The following is a 26,087-nucleotide window of genomic DNA, read 5'->3' as shown; positions in this document are numbered from 1 at the left end:
TCACCTGTCCTGGCTCTGGAAACCTTCACAGCCCAGTGCAGTGATGGCGAACCTTTAGAGCTCGGCGTGTCAGCATTTTGAAAAACCCTAACTTAACTCTGGTGCCGTGTCACATATAGAACTCTTCTGATATTTGCAACCATAGTAAAACAAAGACTTATATTTTTGATATTTATTTTATATACTTAAATGACATTTAACAAAGAAAAATCAACCAAAAAAATGAGTTTGCGTGTCAGAGGTTCGCCATCACTGGCCCAGTGGCTCATCTGTTGGCTCCTGACTGCCTCTCTAGGTGTCTATTGAGTGCCTGCTGTGTACCTGGTGCGGTTCTAAGCACCTGCGATACAACATAGACAATTCAGCAGAAGACCTCTGAGTGGGCTGAGCAGTGCTGTGCTGGGACAGTGCCTGCTGGGGGAAGGCAGTGTTGGGGGATTAAACCCCCCGAGCTGAGAAGGTCAGACATGCTTCCATCCATGGAGACCTGACGATGGGTCCACTGCTGCTGGCCGAGGCAGAGGAGGCAGGGTTGTCGCAAAGGGTTCGAGCAGAGGAAATGGCAAGTTGGCTTCTCAATGGTTGAATGACCTTGAGCAACACATCGAACCTCTCTAAGCCTCGGTTTCTTCATGTGCAAAATGGGGATAATAAACAGAGTGAAGTGTGAACTGCCCAGCACAGTGCCTGACATGACTGGCTCCGTGTAAGCTTCGCACCCGTCACCCCCATGAGCACCAGCCATCAAAGAAGCGAACAGTGCCTATGTCGCCCACTGGGAGACGCCCCCCACCACCGCCATCCCCACACACATATACGCTGCAGGTACCAAACACACAGGCAAGCTGAGGGCAGAATATCCTCGAACTAAAGAAGAAAAGGAGGGAGGGAGGGAGAGTATGAGAGTGTTAGAAGATAAACTGAGGCATATGAAAAATTTTAATGTTTATTTGAGCAAAAATCAATTTGAATTGGGCAGCATCCCATCTAGCAGATAGGAAGGAGCTCTGAGGATCTGGACAAAAATGGAAGACGTTTATAGACAGACTAGGGGCCCAGCGTGTGAAATCGTGTGAGACCCAGGACCCAGGGTCCCACAGCTCGGCGGGACCCAGAAAGAGTCTTGCGGTGGCTGCCACCACCGCTGCTGTGGGAGGAGAGACCCAGAAACCCGCCCGCTGCCCCAGTGGGACCCAGAAACCCACCCGCACCTCCAGTCAAGTCCTCCAGAGTCAGGCCTCCGTGCTGACTCTGCGCGCCTCGCCGCGCCGCCCACCCCACGCACGCAGCCTCCTGCTGATCGGCATGATGGTGTGACGGGCACCGGCTTTTTATAATAGACTAGAGGCCTGTTGCACGAAGAGATTTATGCAATAGGCCTTCCCTTCTCCTGGCTGCCAGATCCGGTTTTCCTCTGGCGCCCGGGACCCAGGCCTTCGCTCTGGCCGGAGCCGCCTTCCGTCTTCCGTCTTCGCTGCTCCGGCCAGAGCCACCTTCCGTCTTCCGTCTTCGCTGCTCCGGCTTTCCTTCAGTCTTCGCTCTGCCACTTGGAGCCTACATATGCAAATTAATCGCCATCTTTGTTGGGTTAATTTGCATACTCTCCTGATTGGCTGGTTAGCATAGCGAAGGTATGGTCAATTTACATGTTTGTCTATTATTAGGTAAGATGGGAGCAGTAACAAGAAGTTATACTAGGCAAAAAGCTGGTTGATTATCACAAGGTTGCTTTTCTTTAGGGTATGGCAGGGGATTATGAGGCAGAATATCCAACTAGTGCTGGTCAGGCGATTCCTGACAGACTGGTTTAAGATTCCATTTCTTGGAGAGCTGAAACTGTAATTAAGCCTCGGTTTGGTGACAGGGATTAGCATAAACAATTCCACTTGGAGCCTGTGGTCTTGTTTTTTGTTGTGTGTGTGTGTGTGTTTTTTTTAACAAAAAGAAGAGCTAAAGAAGTTATAAAAAAGAAAGGGCATACACAGTTCCATAGAAAAGAAAAAGGAAGAGAGAAAGGAAGAGAAAGAATCTGAAAAAAGAATCTTATTTATTCATTGGCTAGGAAAGCGTTTAACCTCGTGGCTTATTGGAAGACAGATACTATACTTTTTTTGTTTCTCCCAGTGTTAATCACAAGATAGGAATGAGGAATGCACTTCGTACAGTTTATTTAAAAGTGAATGCTAACAGAGACGTTGGCTTACACACACAACAGCCTATGCATGAAGAGGTGCATTTTATGGGGAACAGCTCGCCCCGGCTGAGCAGCAGCCAAGACAATCAGTTCCGATGGTACAGACACACACCAGGCACTCAGTTCCTCAGACATGCATTGTGAAACCCCGTGCTGTGAGAGGCTGGCTCCCTGTACAGGCTTGAGGTCCATCTCTGGCAAATCCTCTGGGTAGGAAAACGCTAGGGGCTTTTTTGCAAAGCGTCAGAAGGGGCGGATGCAGGCTAGTTAGTTTATACTCTCCAGCTGCAAATTTCCCTGCAGATGTTCCTCATCCTGCATTGTCTTTCTGGCTCATGCCCCACAGTGCCTCTTCCTAAAAAATCTTTTCCTCCCGCCCATCCACATCCCATCTCCTGATTTCTCTTCTTCAAACTGAGGTCTCTGGAAATTTAACTTCTCAGGCCCCAACCTAGACCTACTGAGTCAGACGCTCTGGGCATAGGGACCAGTAGCCTGTGTTCCGATAAGCCTTCCAGGAGCTTCCGATGCACAATGAAATTGGAGAACCACTGCTCAGCTGCCTGGCCTACAGCTCAACCCTGCCAGATCCTACTGACCCACACCCAAGCCCTGCCTAATCCTACTGCCCCACCCCTACTCACCAGCCTGATTCTACTATCCCACCCCTTCTGTCTCAAAACTTCTCCCTCCTTGGCCTCCAGAGTATGGGTCCACCTTGGCCCTCCCACCTGGACAGAGTGAAAGCCAACCCATCAGAGGAACCAGAGAAGGGGCATCTGGAAGGCAGAGGAGTCGGTGATTGTCATCACATTCCAGATAAGACCTGAGATCACTGACTTCAACCAGCTCCCTTAATAGATGAATAAATGGAGAAGAAAGGAGACTTGCACAGAGTCACTTGCTAATTAAGTCAAATCAAGACTGGAAAACCATCCAAATGAATCATCCAAATCAGTTGTTCGCCCAGTCGTTCAGCACATACTGAGTTTTTGCTGTGGGCAGGACCATGGTCAGGCCTTGAGGTCTGGTGACCTGAGGTACAGCCAGCAGCAAGGGTAACACCTCTAAGCACAGCTGGGCATTTCCCGGTCTGCTCACAACTCCTAGTCCAGGAGCAAGCCGGGTCTGAAATCAGTAGGCTCAAGGCACTGGCTGCTGCGTAGCTCAGTTGGTTAGAGCATTGTCCACATACACCAAGGTTGCAGGTTCAATCCCAGCCAGGGTACACACAAGAATCCACCAATGAAGCATAAATAAGTGGAACAACAAATTTCTCTCTCTCTCCCATAAATCAATGAAGAGAATGTAAAAAAGAAAAAAATCAGTAGACTCAAGTGTGAGGTGCCTTTTTCTTTCCTCAAAGGCACATCTGGCCCTAACCCTTGCTTTTTTATTTTTTCCCTTTCCAAAACTGGGACAGGGAGGCGAGGAGGGGGACAGGAGAGGGGGAGGAGGTGTAACCTTTTCTTCTGTTCTAAGTTTTGTGGACCCTGAGAAAAGAGAGGCCTACTAAGAAGGGCTCCTGGTGGCTAACTGGGCTCAAATTTAAAAAACAGAGCCTAGCAGTCACTTCTACACAGAGGCCTGTCGTGCCAGCCACACTTCAGGGAGCAGCCTGCACTAAGCTGTCTGCCTCCGGCACTGAACTACCTGCCTGCACCGAGCCAGCCCTTATAAAGGAGTTCCTGGGATCCGATTTTAAACAGGACCGAGGCCCTCCCTGTCCAATCAGAGCTGTGCAGCTCTACCCCACCCCCTCCATCAGCATCTTTCCTGACCAATCACAGCAACTTCATCCTGACCAATCAGGACAGTGCCTTTTGGACCAACCAAACTTGGAGGATTTGGAGTCCTGTGGCCCAGAGAATGCACTTTTCCACCAAAGATAAGGCTGTGTTCCTCCTGCTGAAGCTGAAACACCGGAGACTGGCTCGGGAACAGAGCAGGGCAGACGGCGGAAGTGCAGGACGCAGTGGACAGGAGCAGCCGGAGCAGACCAGCAAAGCAGAGCTGTCTGCCCGAAGGGGCCTGGCCCCAGGGCCACCTCCTCCCAGGGCCACCTCCAGCCATGCTGTTTTCACAGCCTTGTCACAGTTGAGCTGTTTGCACGGAATAAAGTTTCCTTTTTCACTGCCCCCAAATTGGGGATTCCTGTTGGTGTCATTTGGCACCAGTGACCATTGGCGGCCAGTCTGCAGAAGCCTTGACAACTTTGCAAGTCACTCAGCCTCTCTGAGCTCAGCTTTCTAAGCAGTAAATGAGCGTGCCCTCCACGCGTGCACTGAGCAATGGAAAACACTTGGCCCCTATCTTCCAGGGTTTACGGTCTCGTGGTAAAAATGAGGTGAGTGCAAAAGTGACCAAAAGAGGAATTCCCCCTTAGGCACATGCCACCCTTATGCCTTGGAATGCAAGGCAGGCAGAGCTGACGCTTCAGCAGGGACCCAGCGTGTAGGGGATGGGGGGGCTGGGCCTGGGAGGGTCCAGCCTGGCTGCAAGAGAAAGTGTCACCAGGCTGTCATCCAAAAGCTGCTAGCTTTTCTCAACACCTAAACTATGTCATGAACTACACTTGCTTACAGGAACTGAAAAGGATTTCCAACCACAAAACAGAAGGCTAAGCACAAAGACCAAGGGGCCTGAGCAAAAACGAAGATGGCATTGTGTGCAAAAAGGGCCACGTGCAACCGAAGAGCAGCTACCCACGTGCTCACCACCCCACAGCCTGTAAGCAGATTCAATTCCCCGTCAGGACACAGGGTGGGGAGAAGGTGCCTTCTCCAAGTCTCAATCAAAGAATCAAGCTTCTGCCCTGCTTTCCCAAGCTCAGTCTTCCTCTATCAGCGCAAATGGCACTGGGCGGAAGGATCTTGCCTTGGGTCCCTGGTCTGAAAGGCTTAGGAAGAGAAGGAGGTGGCATCTGACCTGGCCTGGGCCCAGGACAACTATTCCAGGTGGAAGGAAGAGGGCGCTGGGGAAGCTCAGGGAAGGAGGCGAAAGTTCTGACCTTGACAAAGTGGCTTCAGGGCATGAGCCTGGTGGCCTCAGTGGGCATCTCTCCAGGAGCCAGAAGCTCTGCTGGCTTCTAGCATCTGCCCTCCTTCCTCCCTCACTGAGGGCGCCAACCAATGCCAACGAGGGGACTGTTTGAGAAAGCAGCAGCTCATTCTCTAGCGGCCAATGCTTGAAAATGGTAATAATTCCCAACCCAGGCACACATCTGCACTGGCCACACAGAACGGGACACTCTCACACCTAATGCTCCAGGCGGCCAACGCCTTCCATCACCTCAATAATCGAGGAGGTTTCACCTCCTTGAAGCACACTGTGCTTTTACCCGTGTGTGGACGCCAGGCTTACTGAGAGATGGTGCACAAACGGAAAGAAGCGCCTCATCGTGTCCTGTGACTTCCAAGCAGCAGAGCCAGGGCTGCAGACAGTGAGCTCTCAGGCTGTCTTCATTCGCTTTATTTTTAGTAACAAATTAACTGTTGTGAAGAAATGTCACTAAATTCTGTGGCTTCTGGATTAACTGCCACCCACAACCCCTCTGGATTTTTCCTAGCAGTGTGTGTAGAGGGGAGGGGGGTTGCAGGGGGTTCAGCTTCCATTAGCCCCTGACCACACTCTGGGGCCAGTGGCCTTTTAAATCTCCACCACCCACTTCTTTTTAAAAAAAAAAAAAAATCTTTTTTGTTGAAAGTATTACATATGTCCCTTTTGTCCGCCCCACTGACCTCCTCTCACCTCCCACTTCTTGAATCTACTGCCATAGCGTCACGACGTGCTTTCTTACTGCACAAACATGAATTCTGCATGGGCGCTACTGATCAGAAGGAAAAGGTTTCGAAGTTAGAAGAAATCAAATGAGCTAGGTTGGAAAATTTAGAAAAGAACACACATGTCAATTAAGGCCTCGTAAAAGACAGACGAAACAGGGAGAGCCAGCCGGTGGAAGTGTGGCGGATGGTTTGTGTACATTCCAGGACTGAAGGGAGTCTAGAATACAGTGGGAGTTTGGGCAAGGAGGTGAAGGTTTCAAAAAGGCTGATGTGTGGCCCTAGCTGGTTTGGCTCTGCAGATAGAGTGTTGGCCTGCGGACTGAAGGGTCCTGGGTTCAATTCCAGCCAAGGGCACATGCCTGGGTTGCGGGCTCGATCCCCAGTAGGAGGCAGCTGATCAATGATTCTCATCATTGATGTTTCTATCTCTCTCTCCCTCTCCCTTCCTCTCTGAAATCAATTTTTTTAAAAAAAAAAATTTTTTTTTAAATGGCTGATATGCCCTGGCCCATTGGGGGCTCAGTTGGTTGGAGTGTCGTCCCGTACACCAAAAGTTTGAAGATTCAATTCCCCATCAGGGCACATGCCTAGGTTGCAGGTTCGGTGTTTCTCTATCTCTCCCTTCCTCTCTCTCTAAAATCAACAAAAGAAACATATCCTTGGGTGAGGATTAAGAAAAAAAGGCTGATATGCCCTCACTGGTTGCCCTGGTGACAGGCCCACCCCCATGTGTCAGTGATATAATAAAGAGAGAATGTGCGCAAGCAAAGCAGGCAGTCATTAGAGGGGTGCGGGAGCAGCATGACTTCCAGTCGGCCCCACCTGCAGGGGCTGAGGGAGTTGGGGAGGGCACCCGTGCCACTGGTAAAGGATGGGGGATGGGTGCAGAGGGGAAGACTCTGAGGCTGCCATGAGCAAATGCTCTGGGTGCAGGGACCCTGCTGCTCCCACTCTACCTGCCAGCATGGCTGCCTAGAAAGATTTGGGCGGGAGAGTGCTCATTTGTTCATTCTCCGAGTGACCTGAACTGTAGGCTCTCCCTGGCCTTTGCCAGAGCCCAGGGAGGCCGGGCTCTCGGAAGGCACAATGGGTGGAGAGGGAGTAAGCAGTGATCAACACCGCTGCCTGCTCCCACCCCTGCGGAATGAAGCCTGAACTCTGTGGGAACCCTAGGTCCTACGTGATCTGGTGCCAGCCTCCTCCGGGCTTGTCTCCAGCTCAGACCACCCGCCTTGCAGGCTTGACATCCCCATGGCGCAGCCAGGTCCCGCCTCCACGTTCCATCCTCACTCCTCTCCTGCCCCCCGGACCTTGGGGGCTCACACTGTCAAAACCTTCACCAGGAACGCTTCCCTAAACCAGCCGTTTCCGACTGTGCTTTGGGAACGGCCTTTTTCAGAGGGTCCATGAGGTCAGAACTATTTTTACAATGGCACCAATGTTTGCCTATCTAATGAGTGTAGAAGTAGCAAAAGTTTAATGATGGTTCAGATTCCACATTTCAACCTACCATTTGCCATCTTTTAGTTTCCATCGAACAAGAATACCCACAATTATATGAAAAACATATTAAAATGCTCCTCCTCCTTCTGACTACATATCTGTGTGGGGTCATATTTTCTTCATGTAGTCCAACCAAAACAACATTTCATAACAGATTGAATGGATGAGAAATGAGAACCCAGCTGTCTCCCATTAAGCCAGGCATGAACCAGATGTGTAAAAGTGTAGAACAGTGCTATTCTTCTCACTGATTTTTTTCAAATTTAGGAAATACTGTCTCTTATACAAATATCTTATTTCTATGATAGGTTATGTTACAAGTTTATTCTTGGCATTTTTTAATTGATTACTAGTTTTTGAAGTCCTCTGTGTCTCTTTCTGATCCAGTAAATCCTGATAGATTGAACTCTAACCCACATACAGAAAAGCTCTTTCGGATCCTCAATCATTTTTTTAGTGTAAAAGAGTCCTGAGACTCAAAGTCTGAGACCCACTGCCTTTTACTGTGTCCTCCGCAGGCAGTGTGGACGGTCACTGAGCTCGCCTCCACTGTTGTGCACACAGCCCACCAAATCCACCATTTTTTACATGCCTGCCTCCCCCACTGCATGAGCGCTTGCTGACGGTGGTTGTTCAAACCCCAGAAAGTCCAGACAACAGAACGAAGTCAGAGATAAGCCCCCGTGGACCCGCCTCCCAGGCCGCCCTCGAGCAGCCTGTAATCATTCACAGAAGGAGCAGATCACTGCCTTATATTTTCTTTTCTTTTCTTTTTAATATATTTTTATTGATTTCAGAGAGGAAGGGAGAGAGAGAGAGAGAGAGAGAAAGAGAGAGAGAGAGAGAGAGAGAGATATCAGTGATGATAAAGAATCATCGATTGGCTGCCTCCTGCATGCCCTCCAATGGTGATCGAACTCGCAACCCGGGCACGTGCCCTTGACTGGAATCAAACCTGGGACCTTCCGCTGAGCCAAACCAGCCAGGGCTTATATTTTCTTAATTGACTCAGGTTGTTACTAGGAACTCCGACCTGAATCGAGATATAAAATAGAAACTTAAAAAATAAAATCCAAAAATTCAAACAGGAATTAACCTAAGATGCAACTCTGCTTCTACTCTGTTAAACTTTCAGAGACACCCTCGCAATGAAGTAACCAGTGAAATGCATTATGCCGCCGGACATCATAAGTACAGCCACACAAAAAGCGCCACAGGGCCTAAGCAATGTTCTGAACAGGAAACGAAGGCCGAGAAAAGCAAACACCCATAAAACACAAGATACCGTATTCTAAGAACGAAGAGAAGGTTGTTCAAACTCAGGGCGAGGATGACAACAAGCATGGCGTCTCCATCTCCGTGCCCTGTGCCCTGTCAGAGCGAGACCAAGAGCAGAGTGCTCTTGAGAATGCAGGCCAAGGTCACGGTGTCTGCCATCCAGTCTCCTGGTTCTCACTTACTCAACCGTGCTCCTAAGTCGAGCCCTCGCCCCACTCCCTGGGGCAGGGAGATGTGCCATGTTCCATCCTACTATTTGTCCTCAAAACATCCTCTGGCAAAATAAGAAGCAGGAGGCAGTACCGGATGTAGGGTTCATGCCTTTGGCAAAACAGCTTCTAGCTCTTACCTGAGACATCAGAGGCTTCCACTTCAGGCCTGAGCTAAGGGCCAAAGACGGCAGTGAACGCTACCAACTGGGGAAGGTCCTGGGGTGTGAGTGAGTGTGTGTGTGTGTGTGTGTGTGTGTGTGTGACAGAGATTTATTGATTGATTGATTTTGAGCCAAGGGAAGGAATATGCTTTGGTACATTTACACAATGGAATACTATGCAACTGTCAAAAAGAAGGACCTCTTACCCTTTGAGACAGCATGGTGAGGCCTGGAGAGTTTTATGCCAAGCGAAATAAGCCAGTCAGAGGAAGACAAGTAATTTGGGACACAGAGGATACTAGGCAACGAGGCAGTTCTCTCAGTGGCTGGTCAAGAGCATGTATATGTAAAACAGTTTCAGAAAGTGACTTCCCGGAATGAGAGTCCCGGTAAACCTATTATTCATTGCATATGTACAATTTACATATATAGGGGTGATCAAAGTAGGTTTACAGCTGTAAGTATGTGAAATACTGAGTTTATTCTTGTATCATTATTTATTACTAGTAGCCTTGCACACGAATCCGTGCATCAGTAGCTGGCTGCCACCCTCCAGTAGCTCTCCGCCCACTGCGCTGACCTCCTGTAGCTCCTCCCGCTCCCCTTCCCCCCTCATAGCTTGCTGCCCTGCCCCCTCCTGTAGCTCTCCACCGCCTGCTTGTAGCTCGCTGCCCCACCCTTCTGCTGATCCGTGAGTCATTACCCAGTCGGTCGTTACGCGTCAAGGCATAATGACCATTTGCATATTACATCTTTATTATATAGGATTGTATTATATTATAACTGTAAACCTACTTTTGCCCACCCCGGTATTCTCCTCAGAAAAATACTCCAAGGACAGCATTAACACTCCCATGTTATGGATGAGGAAAATGAACTTGAAAGAGATCACACTACCTAAGTGTATGTTATCTGCCAGGACTTGAACCCAGGTCTACGCTAAAACCCACTCTCTTCCACTGGCCAACCTTCCCATTACCCCCACATCCTAGGCTTACCAGAGCCCATATTTGCAACTGGGAACAATTCATCTGTATTCTGTGTGTTTTCGTGACCTTTTCTTTCTCTCGGAGAAAGAAGAAAATTCACCTGAAGAAAACACGTTCACTGGGTTGGAATCAAGGCCCCTGACCTTTTCCTGTTCCACTCGGCTCATGACGTCCCCACCTCTCTCTGTGCCCGCTCCCGTCTCCCACACGCCCCCTGCTTGGTCCCCATGCTGCCAAGCAGCGGAGCATCAGTAACACAGATTAGCTGCACAAATACCATAAAAAATTCTCATAATACCCTTATCCAAAGAAGTCCAACAGGGACCTTTACAGATGGAAAATCTTGCCCTTGCATCTTAGAGAAAAATCATGAGTTTCCGATTAAATGGAAGACTTTGAACTAGAAAAGATGTCGTATCATTTTGAAAACCCGTGTACAACTCAGGATGCGTTCATGGCCAGTGAGATAGATCCGCTCTCCCCCAGCACACCCAACCGGGGGTCCAGGGGCAGGGGCCTCATCATTAAAGGGCTTGTGATTTTGACTGGCAAAGACAGAGGGGAGGTTGGTACTTGGGTGCCTTACCCACCCATGCTGGCCTGCTTCTGCAGGTGGTGCCCCGTCACTCACCCAGCAGAGCCGTCTGGGGGTGGATCCGTGAGTGTCTGCCTCTGGAGATGGACCTGGAGCGTGGCCGCTGCCTGGCCTCAGCAGGGAGGAGGAGGATCTGCCCGAGGAGCAGCAGAAAGCAGCCCACCAGCATCTTCTCCATCTTCAAGAACTGGAAGGGGGCGTGGCTGTGACAAACACAACAGGAGAAGGGGGCAGGGTGAGATGTCTGGGTCTCCCGGGACTCTGAGTGCAGCAGACTGCCTCCCCGTCTTCTCGTGTTTCACACGTGCCACGGGTACGTAAAACACATCTGTGTGTGTGAGCCTGAAGAACGCGGGCAACCAACCCCCATGGGTAGGTACTCTGAGCAGGGCACGCATAGCTGGGATTTTTCCTCACTTTGGTCACTGTAAGACTGAATGGAAAACTGTAAGGGGAAAAAAAATCTATCCTGAAGTTTCTTCGCAATTAAGTTTATTATCAATTATTCGTAGTCCCATTCTCGATCTTGGATTTGAAGAAGGGAAAACTACATCTGAAGACTCCAAGTGACAATATTCTTTCCGTCTAATAATAGTGAATGGCACAAATTAATATATATACATTTTCCCAGGGATTCATGTATAGGTGGCATAAGGTAGCATCACAGGGCCAGCCTCTCCTCCTCCCACACACATCTCCTAAGAGGGAGCATGGCGCAGTGGTGAAGGGCCCAGGCCCTGGCACCAGACCACCTGACTTTGAATCTTGGCTCTGCCCTGTGTGACCTTGGGTGAACTACTTATCCTTCCCAAGCCTTAGGGGAATATGGGATAATATTAGTTAACGGAATGAGTTAATACATGTAACTACAGCATTCGGAACAGTGCCTGGCACACTGGGGGCAAGGGGGGGTGGGAGGGGGGGGAGGTGTAGGAACAACCAAACAAGCAAAGAAGCTAAGGGACAAGAGAAGAATAGGGTCAAACCAGATGTTGAGTAAAAAGGTCTCATGTACATAACAAATTCTAACCTGAGGAAAAAAGGAAGATAGCAGGTAGGTAAATGCCTGTACTCGCCGCCTCCCACAACCACATCAAAATTACAACTAAAATACAGTACAATCATCATCCAGAACCGCTGGAAAGCTGGCTGAATGGAAGTCTTACAACTAGAGAAGTAAAGAAGAAAGCGTGGTAGGAGGTGCTGAGGCACGGGCCACTTTTTTAATCGTCTCTGCGGAGACCGCCCACAGGAGCAAGGCGTCCCAGCCCCACACCAGACCCCCAGCCTGGGTTCCTAGAGCTGGGAAAAGAAGTCCCTATGGGCAATAAGAACTACAGGCTGTAAAAACCAGTGTGGATTGGGGCTCAGTGACACAGAGGCTGCTGGAGACCCAGCTATTCCTCTTAAAAGGCTGGTACCATGAACTGAACTTACAAAGTCCTGCTTCCTCTGAGCTCCAGTACCAGGGCGAGGCTCTGGGAAACACAGACACATACGAGGAGAAACTGGACTGTCTGGCATCTGGGCAGGAACTTGGGGGCAGCTTTCTCCCAGATGGAGGTGCTCGCAGAGATCACTGTTCCCATGCTGGGACCTCCCAGGTCCCAGTGCTGACTGACAGCCATTTCTGTTTGCTCCACCCTGGTAATTCCCTGAGACCCCGCCTCATCCAATTTACAACCCCATCCAAACTGCATGCAGCAGCTTTTGCATATGAATAGCCTGTCCTTGCTCAGGTTAAATACTCTCAAACAAGCTGCAGCTGGGTCAGGAAGCCCCAAGCCTATCTATAAAAGACCCAAGACCCGGCACCAGCACCAGCCTGCCTTGTTTCACAGCTGGGTCTCATCTGGGCACTTCCAAACCAGATACAAAGAGAAGGAATCTGCTGATCTTTCTGTAGGGCCTGCTGAGTGGCCCCAGGCAGTGGCTGACTTTGCACCGCCCTGGACACCCAAGAGCCAGTGTACCAGTGGTCAGTGTCAGACCATACCAGATTACAACTCTTCACATCCATAAGCAACACACTCAAGGGGCAGACTCAGTGAGCACCAAAGCCCCACTGAAGCAAGTCCTGCTCCATATGGGGTGTCTCCTGCACAGCAGTTCTCCCACTATAGTCACAGCTGGTCCTCACAGCCAATTGGCCTGGAGGTCAATTCCTCCCAGTGACAACAACAGCAATCAAATCTCAACTAGAGCAAGACTGTGCTCACAGCCCGCAAAGTGGTGCACCTAGAACTCCCAGCTCAGGTGACTGGGGAAGCTGAGCCACTGGGCCCTAATAGGACACCTACTACACAAGACCACTCTACCAACTCAAGGAAACATAGCAGCTCTACCCAGTACATAGAAACAAACACAGGAAAGCAGACAAAATGCAGAGACAAAGAAAAATGTCACAAATGAAAGAAATGGAAAAAGGCAAACTATTGGATATAGAGTTCAAAACTATGGTTATGAGGTTACTCAAGAATCTTCTAAAAACCTCAAAAAAAAAATGGAAATGGACCAGTCAGAAATTAAGCATACACTGACTGCAATAAAGAATAATATATAGGGATTCAACAGCAGACTAGAGGATTCTGAAAACCAAATCAACAATTTGAAATATGAGGAAGCAAAAAACACCCACCCAGAAAAGCAAAAAGAAAAAAGAATCCATAAATATGAAGATAGTGTAAGGAGCCTCTAGGACAATTTCAAGCGTACCAACATCCGAATTATGGGACTGCCAGAAGAAGAGAGAGAGCAAGATATTGAAACCCATTTGAAGAAATAATGACAGAAAACTTTCCCTACCTGGTGAAAGAAATAGACTTACAAATCCAGGAAGCATAGCGTCCCAAACAAGAGGAACCCAAAGAGGACCAAACCAAGACACATCATAATTAAAATGCCAAGGGCTAAAGACAAAGAGAAAATCTTAAAAGTAGCAAGAGAAAAGCAGTTAGTTACCTACAAGGGAATGCCCATACGACTGTTAGATGATTTCTCAACAAAAACTATGCAGGCCAGATGAGAGAAATATTCAAAGAGATGAATAACAAGGTCCTACAACCAAGATTACTCTACCCAGCAAAACTATCATTTAGAATTGAAGGTCAGATAAAGAGCTTCACAGACAAGAAAAAGCTAAAGGAGTTCAGTACCACCAAACCAGTATTATATGAAAAGTTGAATGGTATTCTTTAAGAAGATGAAGAAGAAGAAAAAGAAAAAGATCAAAAATATGAAAAATACAAATACATACCTATCAACAACTGAATCTAAAAATCAAAATAAACAAATAAGAAATCTAATGAACAGAATAAACTGGTGAATAAAATGGAATCAGAGGCACGGAGATGGAACAGACTGACGATTCTCAGAGGGAAGTGGGGTGGCAGGGCGGGAAGAGATTAAACAAAGATCTTATATGCATATGTGCATTACCTATGGACACAGACACTAGGGTGACAAAGGCCTGGGGCGGGGGGGGGGGGACCGGATGGAGGGGTACAATGGGAGTTAAAAAGAGGGACATCTGTACTAGTAATAATCTCAATAATAAAGATTTAAAAAATAATAAATAAAAAGTAATGAATTTTACTGTATATAAGTTATATTCCAAAAAAGGTATCTAAAGAAACTACAGGAATGGGGACAAGGATACTGTTTTCATGACAACATAAAACCAATATGGCAATATTAATATCAGACAAGATAGATTTTTTAAAAAAATGCAATGTCAGCCCTGGCCGGTTTGCCTCAGTTGGTTACATGTCCTCCTATACATCAAAAGGTAACAGTTCTTCAATTCCTTGTCGGTGCACATTTCCGGGTTGCAGGCTCAATCCCTGGTAGGGGGTGTGCAGGAGACAGCAGATGAATATTTCACTTTCACATCAATGTTTCTCTCTCTCTTCCTCCCCCCCAAAAAACATAAATAAATAATAAATAGATAGATAGATAGATAGATAGATAGATAGATAGATAGAGTGATGCACCTGGTCAGTGTAGCTCAGTTGAGCATCGACCTATGAACCAGGAGGTCACAGTCCAATTCTGGGTCAGGACACATGCCCAGATTGTGGGCTCGATCCCCAGTAGGGGGCGTGCAGGAAGCAGACGATCAATGATACTCTCGCATCATTGACGTTTTTTATCTCTCCCTCCCTTCCTCTCTCTGAAATCAATTTTAAAAAACAACTAAAAAAAAACAGCATATTTTTTAAAATACAATTGCAGCGAAACAAGAAAAAAATAAGTCAGTGCATGTCAGTGCATGTAGCCGATATTAATAGCTGTTTCTCAGTTTGGCAGTTAAAGCTGGTAGCATTTGTAGAACAGGAGCCAATTCTAACTGGAAAACAGAATGATGTTCAAAAACCAGTTCTTTTCATCTAGGAGCATGGGAGAACTGTTGTGCCGAGAAATAGAGGTTAATTCAATCTGAACAGATTCCATACAAAGCGTTTGGGAGCATGGAGAGAATAGCTTTTAAAAATACCACAGCTTTGACTTTTGTTTCAGCAATTTTTCTCTTCTCCCTGTGACAATGAGTCTTGTCGTTTAGCATTACCAAGGGGGTCCAGGAAGGGAGAAGAGACTGTTCTGACCCTCTTCGCCATGGGTTCTTCTAAGCACCACTGTTCCAAGTACATTGACAGGCAAGGAGATTCCCCCCAGAACCAACCCTGTGTGCTGTGGGCCTTGAGAGGAGAGGCCTGGCTCGGTTTCCACACAATGTGTGACCTCAGCTGAGGGACTTAACTCTCTGGGCTTGCATTAGTGAGCCTTAAAATGAGAGGCGCGGCCTGGAACAGCCCTCGGGCTCTCAGTCTCCAGTCCGGGGGCTGCGCAGAGGAGGTACGACCCTGCTATCCTGAAGAAGGAGGGCACGACACCTGCGAGGCGGTACACTCTGCCTCCGGACAGGAAGAGAAAGGACAGAGGACACTGATGTCTTTTAAGTGCCTACTACGGGCCAGGCACGGATCTGGCGTTTGTATATTTTCCATCTTGATTGGTCCCTGCAATCACTCTGTGAGGTTGACAAGTTCGCAAATTAACGGGTGGAACACTAAGATTCTTGGACAGAAAGACAGTCTCCGAGCCTCAGAGCTAGTTAAGTGACCAAGTCATCTTCCTCTCGAGTCCTTTCACTGTGCAGATAACTCGTCTGCTCAGCCACCGGACTGGGAACACCTGGTTTCTTTTCCTTGCTGCCGTATCGGTCTCCCTGCCTGGACTGTGAGCTGTTCCTTGGGACTGCACCTGGTCATGCCTGTATTCCTCACATGCTGGGCGCTGAATTTTATAAATAAATTTTTAAAAGACAGATAAAAGTTGAATTAACACATTTATTGATCAAAAAAAGACCAGCCCTAGCCAGTTTAGCTCAGTGGATAGAGCATCAGCCTGCGGACTGAAGGATCCCAGGTTCGATTCCAGTCAAGGGCATGTACCTTGGTTGCGGGCACATCCCCAGTAGGGAGTGTGCAGGAGGCAGCTGATCGATGTTTCTCTCTCATCGATGTTTCTAACTATCTCCCTTCCTCCCTGTAAAAAATCAATAAAATATATATATATAAAATAAATAAATAAACAAAAAAAGACCAATAAATGTTTCAGCAAACTGGCCCTAATTCAGCACCAGACAACTGCCAAGGCCAAACCTGAGTGTTCCTCACTATTGTATTTGCCTGAATGTTGGCGACGCCAGTGACTATCTCCTAGAATAGGAGCATCCTTGCTTTTTTCTCGATGCTGGCTGGAATGAGGACATCCTGGCTGGAGACCCAGCAGTCATTCTGAACCATGAGGCACCACGGAAGTGGAAGGCAGGCTGCATGGTAAGAGCAATGAGGCACAGGGGTGTGGGGCCCTGACCCCACTCTCCCTTCGGACACACCGCCTTCAGACTTCTAGAACACAACACAGAAATAAGCTTCCTTCTTGAAGCCACTGTCACTTACATTTTTCTGTAACTTGACATTGAACACAACCCTCATTAACAGACTGTGTCTAAGTCTCTCCTATGGAATCCATCTGGCACCAGCACTGAATTCAGTCTTCCCAACACAGTATCATGCTTCTCACGCTCCTACTCAAAAACTGTCCGTGACTTCCACATACCATTAAGATAAAAATCTAGATTCCTTAGCTTATCAGTCAAAGCCCCATAATCCGGCCCTATGTTACAATGCTAACCTCAACAACACTCCCCCAACCCGCCCCACCAACACACACACACACACATTAACCCTCAATTCCAGCCCAGTAGCTCTGCACAATGCCCCTTACTTTTTGCTGGTTGGATTGAGTTATGACAACTGAGATAATGGGTGGGTGAATATGTTACCTTATGTGGCAAAAGGGACTTTGCAGCTATGATTAAATGAAAGACCTTGAGATGAGAAATTAGTCTGGATTATCCAAGTGGGCACAATATAGTCACAAGGTCTTATAAGAGGGGGATGAAGGGGCAAGGGAGAGGAGAGAGGGAGAGAAAAAGAAAGGTGGGGAGGTGGAAAGGAGGGGGAAGGGAGAGGAAGACAGGGAGATTGGAAGTTGCTGTCTTTGGAAGATGGAGAAGAGGCTAGGAACCAAGAAGAACAGGCAGTTTTTAGAAGCCGAAGGGTAAGGGAACAGACTTCCCCCAGAGCCTCCAGAAGGAACATAACCTTGCCAGCACCTTCCTTTTAGCCCTGGGAGACCCATCTCAGACTCTGACCTCCAGAACTGCAGGAGAATAGGTTTGTGTTGTTCTTAAGCACAAAGTTTACGGTAATTTCTTACAGCAGCCATAGGAAACTGAGGCAATAACCTAAAACAGTAATGGGGGATTCCAATGGGGAGTGAGCCACCCTCTCCAACAGTAGATAAAGGTTCCTCTGACAATACTCTTCAAAGAACTTTCCAAAAATGCTTGCTCTGCCACTGACTTTACATGCAAATATTCTGGTAGAATTTTCAGTTTCAACCTACTCACTCTGAGCATTACTACACACCGGTGAATTAATTCATATTATCTCATTTAACCCTCACACCAATCCTAGGGCACAGATAATAGCACGCCCATTTGATGGATTATACAACTGAGGCTCAGATAATAATATGTATAGCTAGTAAATATTGAGCGCTTAACTCTCAGCCAGGCACGAAGTAATTCACGTGTGTATTTCAGTTAAATTAGTGTGTTAACTAATTCAATTTTTCCAACAATCCTAGTCCCTATTTACAGGTTAAGAAAACGGAGGCACAGAGAGTTTAAGCAACTTTTCAAAATCCTTACAGGTGGTGACTGGCAGGGCCCAGACTGGAACCCAGATCCTTCTGGTGCCAAGATCAACATGCTCTGGGTTGTACCCCCGCTACCTCTCATCATGTCACCATCATTCCCACTTAATTCCAGACGACAACAGCGGAGGCCTCTGGGATGGAGCCCAGCCCTGCCTTTCCCTCCGAGTCCCCTTCGGGGCCCTGCTGAGTAAGGCAGTGGTGGCTGTCTGCTGAGCCACAGGGCAAGGTTCAAAGTGACCTCATGGCTGTAGCTCCAAGGGAAACTGGTTCCTGGAAGGGCTTCCCTGGCCTGTTTGCTAGCAACAGTGATGCCACGGTCCACTCCCAACTTGGCACCTCAGCCCCCCGTCCCCCTGAGCCTCCCCAGTTACTCCTATAGGCAGCGGGGGCTCCAACGCTCCCCCAAGAACAGGGAGTCCCAGGGGAGGGCTCTCTCAAGGGGGCATGTGCTGCAGACCAAGGTCCAGGAAAGCAATAGGGCTCTCACCCACTTGACTGCTCTTTTTTTTTTTTAAATTTAAGTTCTTTATTGTTTAATGTATTACAGAAGTCTCCTTTTCCCCCCATTGACTTCTCCCTGGCCGCCCCAACACCCAGCACATGCCTTCAACACACCCCCCCCCCCTCCGTCTGTGTCCATTGGTTATGCTCATACGCATGCATACAAGTCCTTTGGTTGATCTCTTACCCCCCACCCCCACCCCCTGCCCTCCCTCATAGGTTGGACAGTCTATTCCAGTGGTCGCCAACCGGTGGTCCGCAGACCACTGGTAGTCTGTGAGGTCTGAAAGGTTGGCGACCACGGACTCTATTCGATGCTTCTATGACTCTGGTTCTGTTTTTGCTCATCAGTTTACGGTGTTCATTGGCTGCTCTTAAACTCAACTCTCACCCTGGGGTTCTCCCCTGGCCTCCCTCACTGCCACCCCGCTTCATACCCAACACCTTGCAAAGGCCAGCGTTTGCACCCACCACACCCTCTTGGGCCTGCTTGTCCCAGGCCTGACCCTTTCCCCTTCCCCACCCCGGCCTCACCCTCCGCCTTCTCTTAGGCACCAGTCAGTGCTGTTTCTAAGCAAACAGTGGGATTTCTTTCTAGAACTTTCAACAACTTTCTTATTCCTTCTCTATCTCTCAAGGGGCCATTATCTATCTCCTTTTCTTTAAATCTTGGGCCTCACTGCAACTACCTCTTGCTGACAGCGATGTAAGAGCTTCTGACATGGACAACGGGGGGATGGGAGCATGAGTTTGTGTGTGGGGGGGAGGTTGGGGGTTAGTGGGGGGGATGAGGACACATTTGTAATACCTTAACTAATAAAAAAAAAATTAAAAAAAAAAAGAACAAAAAAAAAAAAAAAAGAGCTTCTGGCACGACCACCCTCTGAGGGACCTGGGAGGTGGGCCCCACGCTGGCACCTCCAGCGAGTGAGCGCAGGCCCCAGTGGCCCGTTTGCCTGGCCGTGGACTCCGGAAGCCAAGAATCTTGCAGCCTGGCAAACTGGGGGGCCGGGGGCCGAATTCTACCAGCCCAGATAACCGTATAAACAGAGAAGGAAATAGGGGGCGAAGAGCCTCCAGCCTCTGCTTTCTCCACGGGGGCGTGAGTCTAAGGCACCAAGAGTCAGGGCCTGAGAGGAAACTTTCCAAACCATAAACCCATCTTGGTATCTGGACAGGGTTTTATGACGCTGTCACTTTGAAAGCAGGCAGGGGGAACGGTGCAAGCGTGGACTCCTCATGGAAAACTCCAGTTCAACGCATGCGGTTTACCTGCCGCCTTCATGGACGCAGGGGGAGGCCGTCCTCCTGAGCTTGGAGAGGGGTGACTGCTCCGAGGAACTCCCGGCTTTTTCTGGAAAGACGGGTGATGGAGCTCACCCCCTCACCTTAGGGTGTACCTGGAACTGTGCTGAGGCTGATCCTCACAGCCCTGTGGGTACTGTCCCATTAAACAGATGAGGAAACTGAGGACAGAGGAGCTGGGTAGCTCCAAAGTTACTAACCCAGGCTACCTGGGCAGGCCAACCTCAGCCCCTGCTCCGACCGCAGCCCCGCGCGGCTTCGTGGTTGTCTCTCGGCTGCCCCGCACCTGGGGGGCCGGTTAAACGCACCTGGTGCGGATGCCTCCTCGCGCCGCGGTCACGGCGCTTGGGAACTGTGTGCAGGTGGGCGGGCGAGTTCCTGAGGAGCCACCCTCCCCTGCTTCCAGTCCTGGACACCTTCGCCAGAGAGAGTCTGCATTTTTCTGCCCCTTCCAAACTATTCTCGGGGTTTCTAGCCAACTACCCTGCAGTGCCCGCCCTCCCTCCCTCTCCTTTCTCCACGAGGACGGGGAGCTGGCGCTTCAGCTGCCGCGGGGATCGGCTCAATCCACCCGGCTGGCCGGCTCAACAAGCCTCCCTTCCTCGGCGCACGGAGACCAGGTCGGGCGCCCCCGCGGCGGGACACAGCGCCCCCACCGGGCCCTGCGAGGAACGCGCCCAGCTCGCCCGGCGGGGTGGCCTGGCTGCCCCCGGCGAGGGGTCCGGGCAGCGCGGCCCAGCCTGTCGCGCGCGGCCCGGGGTGGGGGGTGGGGGGGTCTAAGCGATGGGCCCCGGGGCTGAAGGGGCGCCTGGCGCTCGGGGCGCGCGGGGCCGCAGGGTCCGGGGGTGGAGGGGGGTGGCGCGCTCCCGCCGCGGACGTCAGGGAGCCCCAGCTCTGCCGGCCGGTCTGCCTGTCAGTCGGTCGGCGGGTCCGTCTGTCCGCGCCCCGGGTCGGCGCGGCGGGGCGGAACCCGGGGAAGCGCGCCCTGCTCACCTGCAGCCGCCGGCGCCCGGGAAGCGGCCACCTGGGTCTTCCTCGTGGGGCCCCTCGCCGGGTCGGGAGCCGCTCTGGCCTCGCGGAGCGCTCGTGGGAGCCGCGCGAGAAGCCCGCGCCGCTGCCGCTGTCTTTTCCGTGGGCGCCGCCTCCAAGTCCCATCCCCAAGCGCTCCCCACGCTCGCTCGCTGGCTGCCTGGAGGGCTCCGGGCCAGCGCGGGCGGGCGGGGGGCGGGGGGAGGCGGCGCCGCGGCGGCGGAAGAAGGGGTGTCCTCTTTGGGGATGGGGAAGGCGTGGAGAGGGAGCGGCCGCGAGGACGGCCCCACCCTGCAGACAGCCCCGGAGCCCGGCACCCTGGCCGTGCACCCTGCCTGCCGCCACCTGGCTCCGCTCGGCCCGGCTGCAAGCCCAGGCGGGACTGTGACTCCAGGGGTCCCTGGCCGCAGGCTCAGCACTGCGGGGAGCTTGGGTGGCGTGGTGAGGGGCATGGAAGGCAGGAGAGCATCTCCAGGGAGACCGGAGGCCGGCAGGGGTCCTGTATCCTGAACTTGGGGTCATGATTGACAAGAGGCATCCATTGACAAAGACCAGGAAAAATGTGATGAGAATTGGGATAATTGGTGGCAAGTGCCAGGAGGTGTCTTGGCAGTGCCTAGAACACCCCACCAGCGCGAAGTCCCATGAACAGAGCGTCCACTGGCCAGGGACCAGGCCCAGGAATGCGCTGAGGGAGGGTGCCCGGATGGAGAGGAGGCAAAGTCCTACCCTAAAGCAACAGAAAAAGTCTAGTTCAGACAAGACTTTTGAAATTATGCGGGAAGATATTTGCAGTTTTGTAAAGTGGGAGAACATGACCTTGAAGGTCCCCACAGAACTTGGGAGGGATGGAGACCAGAGGACTGCTCAGTGGCAGGGAAAGGGCCTGGCATATCACTCTACCAGCTCTCCCTGCTCCTGGCCAGATGGGGTGACTGGGTTCCACACAACAGGCCAGGACGTCTCCTAATACTGGCTCCAAAATTCTCCCCCCAGACCAATAACCCCACGCACCCAGGTCAGGTTTTAACAAGCTGTGGGGGAAGAGGCAGCAGAACTGAGTTAATGAGTTTCAAAACCTCTGCATGTGCCAGAGTCTGATCGTTTAAGTGTTCTTGGCTGCCCTGACTCCTAACCATCACTCCTAGGTGATGATGGTTGGTTTCTGGGATATGAAAAGGCACCATGTACAAAGTCAGTTCTTCAGAAAAGCTGCAGAGGAGGGTAATTAAAATTGCAGCCGCAAAGCAAGAGGTTAACGCACTCAAGCCCTCAGGTGCCACAATGCCAGGAAAGAATCTTGGATTCGTGTTCCCTTCCTTACCCTGCACCTTAGGTCGACTTGGCACAGCCTGCCTCTGCCTGCACTGATGAGAAATGGTTTCTTTGTATTTCTTGGGGAGGAGGTAGGTAGAGGTCAGAAAGCAGAGGCAAGTCTTCAGGAAATGCTTGGTCTTGGATCCCACTGATGAAAACGCTTCCTGAATCTGGGCCAGGGAAAATCCCCTAGGAGCTGAGGAAGTGAGTTACAGTTTATGGAAACTTACATTTAAACTGTGTTGCCTGTATTCCAAGACAACCGGTACGATCCAATCATTTACCAGGAAAACAATAGCAATTCTGAAATCCTTCCAAATATTAAGGAATTGTAATGTGGTAACTGATTCTACGACTGGTGTATGCCAATTAAAATGGGTGTCTTCCCCCAGGGAGTTCTATCCCAGTTCTTCAGATTAGGAAATCTGTGTGAAGCACGCCTGGGGCCAAGTCAAATAGGTCAATGAGTTGTTCGACCTTGTAAAATGATCGTCAGGTCTGCCAGGAGGAAAAACGAAGCAAAAGGGAGCTCAATGTATTGAAATATCGAGTCAAAAAAAGCCACGCCTTCATTTCCCGATTACCTTTGGAGTGAATACAAATGAATAATAATAAAGGCTGCGGGGGGGGGAAACGCCCAAAGTTGCCCTTTCTGCCAGAGGGCCTGCGCCCAGCTTAGTGTACAGAGAATCTTACTCAGAAGTGTGTGCTTATGGTTTTTAGCTCTCATGTGGGCACTCAAGCAAGCAGACAAGAATTAGGGTGTGAAGTATCTGCGAGTTCAAGAGTTAGTTGGAATGTGTAACTGTTCTAAGTACACCTTAGTAGCTCTACTGGGTTCGACTCTCAGTCTATCTCTCCATGGAGTCTATTGTGGAGTAAGGGTTTGGTGGTGGCGGTGGTAGGGGGGAGGGGTGTTGTTTGACCCAGGTCGCACTCACGAACAGCCTCAAATACAGACTTTCGACAGACGCGTTCATTTGTTCCTTGTAAACAACAGAACCTTCTGTTGTGTTTTGCTTCCGAGAGGGCAGATTGAAATGAGATCATCAGAGTATAAGGAAACCATAGAGCAGACATGTCGGCTCACAGACTCCTAGCCTAAGATAAACCCTGTACTGAATGAGGGAGGAGAAATGTAAAATTGCAAGTCACCTCACTTGCACTTTTTCTCCAGGGGACTGGTGATGTCCCGTGTAAACTGTTGGGGCTCCTCCCCCTCTCACTCAGGTAGAAGGACACCTGGAAGAGGGGACATCTTCCCTTTGGGCCAGCTGCCAACTGTTTGGCTCTGGAGATAGGGGGTTGAGAGGAGACCGCTGCAAGATAGTGGCTGGGTTTCCACGGCAGCCCAGGGCGGGGTACTCTCCTAGCTGGGGCACCTCTCTTACGTACTGGGTGCCCCATCAACATGGACAGCTGGCTCCATGTCCAGGGGGTCCCCTTGAGGACAGGCTGGCTGATGGCACTATTGTCCCAGGTGAAATCATTTCTAAACAAGCATCATCCCACTTTGGAAAGACAGGATGAAAGTGACCAGAGGAAAACTATAGCAAGTCAGAAATTTGGGAAAACAATAGTATTTCAAAGAAGATGCAAATGTTTATACATGATCCTGAACCTGGATCATTTGCTCCCGAGGGCAGAGACCAGGCCTTCTACTTGATAGATACTGCCGTGGGCTGTGTTGTGGAAGGGCCTGGGCTGCTGTGGGTTTAACCTGGAGTTTACAGCCTTGTAGTGTTTGTGGAATCAGATTGATGAGGTTACTTATTAAGAATGGCATAACAGGCCCGAGCTGGTTTGGCTCTGTGGATAGAGCGTCAGCCTGCAGACTGAAGGGTCCCAGGTTTGATTCCAATCAAGGGCACATGCCGGGGTTGCGGGCTCGATCCCCAGTGGGGGGCGTGCATGAGGCAGCCAATCAATCAATGATTCTCATTATTGATGTTTCTATCTCTCCCTCTTCCTTCTTCTCTGAAATCAGTTATACACACACACACACACACACACACACACACACACACACACATATACATATATATAATTGGCATAACAGGATGGAGTGGGGAGCCTTAAGGCATAAGCAAGAATGAGTGAATATCTGACTTGTTTTCTTGGATATTGACAAGGCTGAACCACCACCTGTCTCCCTGGAGACTAGTTCCCACTTTTGAAGCGAGGGAGAGTCTGCTATTTATGGAAGTATCAGCAACACAGATGACTGCTTCTTTCATTCCTAAACCTAGCGTTAGATCAAAGTGGTCTATGGTTAGAAGCCAGTAGTCTCATGCCTGTGACACTCAGCTATCCTCTCGCAATGCCATGCATGAGTATGTCTGCATTGGCTGCCTGGTATGAAATCAGATTGCAAGATACTTGGGCAATGAGTGTGTGTTTCTGTCCTATAAAACCCTTCAGCATGCTGGCAGAGCTCAGTAAGTGGCAACTGAAGAATAACAACAATATCAGAAGTCAGGACTTTTCCACGGTCTCTCTTGCTGAAGAAAATAACTAGGACATGGTTATTACCTGATTCCAACAGAAGGAGAAACACTTCAGATGGTCCAGTAGAAAGAATAAGGGGACAAACTGCTGAGAGCCACAATAAATCAAGATGGAGAAAAATAAGATGGAGTGCCATAAAGTGGACAATTTCATTGGTAGAGCATCTCTGAAAAGGAGTAATGGAAATGTCTTGACTCATTTAAAATAAGAATTGACAAAGCAATTCCCAAGTATGGAAAGTGCCCGAACATTACTATCTACAAGTACACTATCTGTGAATAAAAAGATATTGCAAAAACCAAAGTTTTAAAGTGTAGAAAGTTTCCTTTAGTTAGAGCAAAATTCCTAAGACAGCTCAGCACCCCTGGCCAGGCCTAACAGAGGGCACTGACTAGCACTGCTTCACCTTTAGCTCTGGCCCATACGTGGGGCAGAATAGGATGTTAGAACAATTTTTGAAAGTCAATTGCAGTTGACTATTGAGCAACGTGGGTTTGACTTGCATGTGTCCACTTACATGCAGATTTTTTTCAATAACTATACAGTCTGTCCCCCATATCCCCGGGTTTCACATCTGCAGATTAAAATCAATTGCAGATCAAAACAGTATTTTCGATCCACAGTTGGGAATCCACAGCTGCAGAAGACTGACTGTATGCATTGTTCTACACCATTTTATTGATTTATTTTTATTTTTTTAATCCTCATCTGAGAAATATATTTTAGAGAGAAACATTGATGTGGGAGAGACACATTGATTGGTGCCTCAACCCAGGCCAAGGATCAAATCTGCAACCCAGGTATATGCCCTTGACCAGGAATTGAGCCCATGACCCTTGGGTGCACAGGCCAATGCTGTAACCATTGAGCACACCGGCCAGGGCTGTTCTACACCTTTTATATAAAAGACTTTAGCACCTGTGGATTTTGTTATCTACGGCAGGGAGTGGGGAGAGTCCTGGAACCAATCTCCTGTGGATACAAAGGGATGATTGTAGTTAAGTTTTAGGAGAGTCAAAAGTTATATGTAATACAACTCAACAACCATCATTCAGAACCACCTGAAGTCCAGCAGAATTGAAGTCCCACAACTAGGGATTTAAAGAAGCTACATAGAGACTGGTAGGAGGGGTGGAGACAGGAACAGGCTGGTCCTGGAACCACATGTGGATAAAAACCAGGTGGGATATTTCAGCTGCAGAGGTACCCCTTGAAGAGTGAGAAGTCCCAGCCCCTCAGCTTAGGGTTCCAGTGTTGGAAAGAGAAATCGCCATAACTTCTGGCTGTGAAAACCAGTGGGGCTTGTGCTTGAGTGAGACAAGGGTTGCTGGAGTCCCAGGCAGTTCCTCTCAAAGGGCGCAGTAACAGACTTACTTGGACTCACTCGCTCTGAGCTCCAGCACTGGGGCAGCAACTCAAA

At 49.5% G+C, this 26,087-nt stretch overlaps 1 protein-coding gene across 2 annotated transcripts in view; it reads right to left on the bottom strand.

Moving 5' to 3' along the window:
- The window catches only part of MATN2 (matrilin 2), a 113,653-nt gene extending 92,477 nt beyond the window's left edge, over window positions 1-21,176 (bottom strand). For both annotated transcript variants that reach the window (XM_081111110.1, XM_081111111.1), the window contains exons 1-2: window positions 20,807-21,176; window positions 10,754-10,920 (exon numbers count right to left, since the gene is read on the bottom strand). In XM_081111110.1, the coding sequence (XP_080967236.1) occupies window positions 10,754-10,895 (142 nt within the window). In that variant the 5' untranslated portion in view covers window positions 10,896-10,920; window positions 20,807-21,176. The remainder of the gene's footprint in view (window positions 1-10,753; window positions 10,921-20,806) is intronic.
- Window positions 21,177-26,087: the final 4,911 nt, after the last annotated feature.

Source organism: Myotis nattereri, assembly GCF_964212035.1.
Source record: "Myotis nattereri genome assembly, chromosome: 17".
NCBI lineage: Eukaryota > Metazoa > Chordata > Mammalia > Chiroptera > Vespertilionidae > Myotis > Myotis nattereri.
Note: the sequence above shows the minus strand (reverse complement) of the source record. Positions and strands in the feature narration are given on the sequence as shown.